The sequence below is a fragment of the Dreissena polymorpha genome, chromosome 9 (assembly GCF_020536995.1).
Source record: "Dreissena polymorpha isolate Duluth1 chromosome 9, UMN_Dpol_1.0, whole genome shotgun sequence".
Taxonomy (NCBI): domain Eukaryota; kingdom Metazoa; phylum Mollusca; class Bivalvia; order Myida; family Dreissenidae; genus Dreissena; species Dreissena polymorpha.
The window spans coordinates 61978918-61984672 of NC_068363.1; the positions used below are offsets into that span (position 1 = coordinate 61978918).

The 5755-nt window shown below is 35.6% G+C and overlaps 1 protein-coding gene across 1 annotated transcript in view; it reads right to left on the bottom strand.

Annotated features, from left to right (window-relative positions):
- Positions 1-5576: 5576 nt before the first annotated feature.
- LOC127846098 (uncharacterized) overlaps positions 5577-5755 on the bottom strand; it is a 1544-nt gene continuing 1365 nt past the window's right edge. The window contains exons 3-4 of the mRNA XM_052377275.1: positions 5657-5755; positions 5577-5588 (exon numbers count right to left, since the gene is read on the bottom strand). The exon at positions 5657-5755 is cut by the window's right edge and continues 535 nt beyond it. Coding sequence (XP_052233235.1) covers positions 5577-5588; positions 5657-5755 — 111 coding nt within the window. The remainder of the gene's footprint in view (positions 5589-5656) is intronic.

The following is a 5755-nucleotide window of genomic DNA, read 5'->3' on the forward strand; positions in this document are numbered from 1 at the left end:
TTCTTCAGTTTTCCTTGATAGCCTAACACGCTCGCATCAACATTATCATCAAAACCATTCCACGTAACGACGATATTGCGAGGGTTTGTGATGTAACGATTGTGATGGTTTATTTGTATCTCTCCCTTCGAGGGCGGTGCATCATCAAGTATAAAACCATTGCTACATGAGGATATTTCTGCCAAATATTCTTCGGAGAATTCTCTCTGGATTGCAATATCATCAGACTGAGCACATATATAGTAGAATGTATTCATATTGATGTCATTATGCTTGAATTCAACAAATCCAGTATTGGTTGTGAAGAAGGCATGACAATAGCTGTAAGTATCACACACGCTTGGAACACGTCGTACGGTCATAAGGTACCAGGTGACATTTCGATTAGAAGCGTAAAGCATGGCGCCAGCGATGGATAAATTCGCGAAGCCGAAATCGAGTTCTGCATTGTGAAGAAAACTGTAGTGCTTTCCCATATCCAAACTTTCCAAGAGCTGTCAAGGAAACGGATAAAAATAGTGTCTTTAATTAAATCAGGTATTACGTTTAATAGTATGTTGTTAACATAATGTGGTGAATACTGTTTGATAATTAATTTACAATATGGCATTTTGCCAGATTTAAAAACTCAAGGACATAAGAAAGGAAAGTCTCACACCTACTCAACAATATATTTATTATGATATATTACGGACCATCACGTTGATTTACTGCTGCATACAGATATAACATACATTTAAAGAATAATTAGACAATTATTTTTATCAAGGTGTCTGTTAATCCGAAACACTATATAAAAAGTTAAGTATGCGATGCAATTAACAAAATGGAACAAACGAGTGGCACTTTTTTTCAAATAAAAATATTCAGTATATCTTCGTATAAAAAGCCCTTAGGCACATAACACATTCTGACTTGCAAATAGCTACTATTGATAGCTGTATCAATGGTTAGGACGGACATAACACGTCATGGTTATGTGATAAAAACTCAAATAAATGGTGGTAATGAATGAAGTACTTCTGTATACATGTAATTTCGATTATTAAAACATGCAATGCTATTTTTGTTTACATTAAGTTAACAAGACAGACACACTGATTAAATAACAGCATAAAACGTTATTGTGATGTGTGCGGCGGTTAAATTTGAAGGTTATCGTCCTGACGCGAAAATATGCAAAACGTTGATAAAATTATTTTCAAGAAAAGTACATGTCTGTAATAATGAGAAATTGTCATATTCCAATACGCAATATTAATTAACGAGCATTTCATGTCAGGAAGTTATTACAATCACTCAGTATAGATGAAAAAGCTGATTTCTTTGCTGTTAGAGAATACTTATATTCATATAAAACATATAATGTCATTCGTTTCTTTAAAAAAAAACACTTACCTTTTTTGCATCATACCAACTTGATTCCGAAGCATCGAAATCATAGACGGCGTTCAGCGAGTACGCGCCTAGATCCTGGTTCATGGCCTTAACGCACGAAATGCTTGAATGTCCAGTCAGAGAAAACATGCGAACACACAAGAATGACATGGCATGCCCGTGAATTGGCAGACTGACGCAACGTTTAACCTAAAATGAAATTTAGAACTAATTGTCGTCATTATTGTGGTATTGTTAATTCATATAAAAAAATACGATATCAATCTGGAAAGCTTTTTAAATATTTATTTAAACATTATTTGGTGTTTGGGATTTAAGCTACATACCTTGTTGTTTGATGTATTAGCGATTACATTTTCCCATTTTAGTAATTGGTCATTTCCTTCTTCATCACGACTTAATGTCCATTGATAAAATGCTGGTTTGAAATCATCGTTCAAGAGATTCCAGGATACTTTCAATTCTAGGCAGCCATATATCTCATTCGTTTTCAACACAGCACTGAGGCCCATAGCATGCGGCACAGAAAGTTCAACAGTAAAAGGTTTGGACTGAATAAAATCAAGACATCTGCTGTTTGAGCACACTTTTACACAGGCAACATATTCTTTTTGCTCTTCGATTTCAACATTATGTAGTGTTTTGCTCATTGTCCACACAGGCGTCTGGAATGGCATTATATGATTCAGTACTTTAAGGTTGCCATTTGGGACTTCCGCAATTGCCACAGAATACAGAAGCCGTGAGTCACTATCAATACTGTCTATTTTCCAACTCAAATCAATTAGATTCGTCATTTGAATTATATCATCACGTGGACATTGGTTGACTTTTAAACGCAGTGAAGATTTTGTAGCATTCACAAAAGTAACATTAAGATACGGATTCTCAGTAAAAGGTGTTAAAAAATAACACTGATCGCCACTATCAAGTAAACCGTCATTTGTTCCAATGTTCAATACATTTCTGATATCATAGTCATCCAAGTACAAACTATATCGTTTACCAATTATCAATGAATGTGTCATCTCGTACTTTGTTTGTGTGTTTGAAATGGTCATAATAACCGGTTGAAAATGGAAACAATCACGACCAACACGAATTTTCATTGACTTCTGTAGAATATCCTTATTGTAGATTCTTAAACCGTTTGATACCGCTATATTGGATCCCCCTGTACCGTTAACCCTTACCAAAAACACAAGGTGTGCGTTTGCTATAATTGACTTTGAATTAAGGCAATACATGTTTGTGCCTTTTTGAACGTTACCGAAAGCTAAAATATTGTCAGACTCCCCAATTGTTCCTATGCCTGCTTCAAACGAAACATGTTCAGTATGTGAAAAGCCGGTCCACCTGGCACACATGACATTTTCAGTGAAGTGAATATCAACGTCATCTGAAAACACATCTGCATTTTCTGGATCAAGATCTACGATAATGCCATGCCCAGGCGGATATATTGAGGGCACAACGAATTCCGATGTCATAGCAGTCGCAGAATGACCAGCATTATTGTAGACATGCACCATCAGGTAAAATGGCAACTCATAGCCGACGTCTTGGTAATGAAGATTTGTAATTGGATATGTGATACATCCGCCAGAGAAGGGAGGGCAAGGGTCAGAAGTTTCCAATCGCCATTCCAGGAGTGGACTGACAGCGTTCTCGCCATGGACTATTTATACAAAAGAAAAAAAAGACTTTTATATGATTTCCATTTTCCTGTAGAATATACTCTTTATACTTTTTAAAATTCACCTTCATAGCCAATTGGAGTTTACTTCATATTTAATATTCTAAGAAAATGAACTTGAATATAATTGTAAAAACTCATGTACATGTAAAAAAAACATATATAGTTACATTTTTCACACATGCACTGAGAAGTTGAATTGATAGATACTCGGTGAAATACCGAAGTTAGCATTCATAAAGACAAACTTTTAAACAGTTTCACTTTATTTATACAATTCAGTTACTTCATCGCCTTAACGACTCTGCTATATTTTAAATGTATAAAGCAAATATTACAAAGATAAAGTATTGTTTCTATGCAAATATTGCTATAATCATCGCATTAACATATACAATATTCAAAAAAGATTTTGAAATATATCAGTTAATTTCAAATTTTCAAGATAACTATATATAAACATATATATCTTGATTATTTGAAATTAACTGATATGTTTACATTTCAACGAAAACAATAATATGAACGTTCACTTACGGAACTGAAATACTATCTGATTGATTGGTCCCGTCTGTTCTTCATCAAAGAATGTGCCTGCTTCCCAACCAAATACAACCTTCTCCCCATCTATCGATACGTTCGGAATGCTTCGCCACAATGGAGGTGTCTCATCGATTAGAATGGGTCCAAGTGTTGCTACACTGGTAATACCGGCTTTATTCACTGCTTTAATGAAAATGTAAAATAGTTCAGTGGATCCTATTGCCTCGTGTTGATGTCTAAAATTCAGTTTCCTGTCAGATGACTTGTAATCTAATATATTGGGATATTCTCTTTCAGTTGGACTGCTTCCGAATCCAACATAAAAGTCTTCTATCTGGCTGTTTCCGTTCTCAATATCCCACTGCATAAAGATATAATCATTAGGAAGAAAAATCACAGTTTGGTCTGTGTATAGGTTAAGTGTTTTACAAAGAAATTCCGCTGTGTCTGAATTAGTGCTTGCGGCTAACTTCGTTTGAAGATAATCTGCAATGGGTGATATCGTTGAATTTGTTGTACAGATACTCGAACAAGCAGTGTTGTTAAACAACGGTTGTTTATCCATATTTGCCGTCAGTAAATAGGGCATGCCATTTATGCATGTAATCGTTTCAGACCACGTCGCATGTTGTAATGTCACGTTTCTTATTTGCGGTGGGGTCAAATCTCTCGTGATGCCATCGGAACATGCTGGCTCGGAGGCTTCGATAGCATTGTTGATTGCAACTACAGTAACAAATCTTTTACCAGTGAAATTTGCGAACAATCGAATGGATGTTTCAGTGTTTGGCAATTCGAAATATAGGGCGTCATGAGACGAATTTAAAAAATCGTTTGTTTTCAAGCAACGTTGTGCAAGTCCAATTTTATAAAATTGTATTCCGCTTTCATGGTCGATGAATCCATGCCAGTGTACAAGGAATGAATCTTCACTTGTGTAATCTATATCGACGTTGTCAACAGGACCTGAAATCCACAAGAATAAAAAAATATTATTTCAAAAACTTGTATTTCTCGTGATCTGTATTTATACTTAATCCACGTATATGTTAAAGTAACATGTTCATTGCACCAAATGGTAACGTACCTTCATAGACCACGCCTTTTTCTGGAGGCGAATCGTCAACAAGTATATCGATGCGTTCTGTTGTCGATAGCATAGCTTGGTTTGTTACCGTTAAGGTAAAGTAATAATTCCTGTTGTGATCCCCATTGTGTTTGTTCAGTCCAATAAGTGAATTAAGTTGTATTGTATAGAGGTTTACCTCGCAATAACCCACGGCTGGACAGTAACACATGTTGGAATCGTGTGGACAACTTTTCTACGAACAGAAAATAAATAAGGTTAGGTATGGTTGAAGGGTAGTGAACATGTTCAAGTTAGATCAATCAACCTATCATCATATAAAAAACACACTGAATGCAATACGGTCAGTAGCAATACATACATATACAGCATGTGAGGTCAATCAAAATTATGCTTACATTTTGTGTTCGGCCTATAGATGTATGACCTCTTGTTAGTTCTGTTGATGTATCGGCGATCCCAAATAGCCACTCTATCGTGTGCAGTCCACTATGTGGATCTAATGCTTCAAATGATAGTGTCATTGTCGATAAATCGATGTCGCTATGCACGTACAACATTTCATACCCGTCCTTTGTTAACCATATATTGTTGATATGTGGATTAGTGCTATCAATATGCAACGTTCTAGATTCATTGATTGTGTTGTTCATAATGTCAACTGGTCTTATGGTAAACGTATATGTCTTGCCATCAGAAATAGCAGGTGTTGCACAGTAACTTTGGTTTTGAAAATTAGAAACAGGATGTTCTAGAGAAACTTCACCATCACTGTTATTCCAGGATACATAATATGTCATTATTCCGTGTACATTCGGAGTGCCGCTTACTGGAAGTGAACCAGTATTTTGGTCATAAATTCCACTAATATGTCCGTGTGGATCAGACTCAATTTCCTTTAACAGGTTATTATTAAAATAAAACATATTGACAAAGTGGTCTGTCCATGTAAGACATATGTTGTTATGGTTTGTTTGCCATTGAAATTGTGTAGCTGGAGAAGCAGTGCTAAATATGAACGGTTTTTCGTT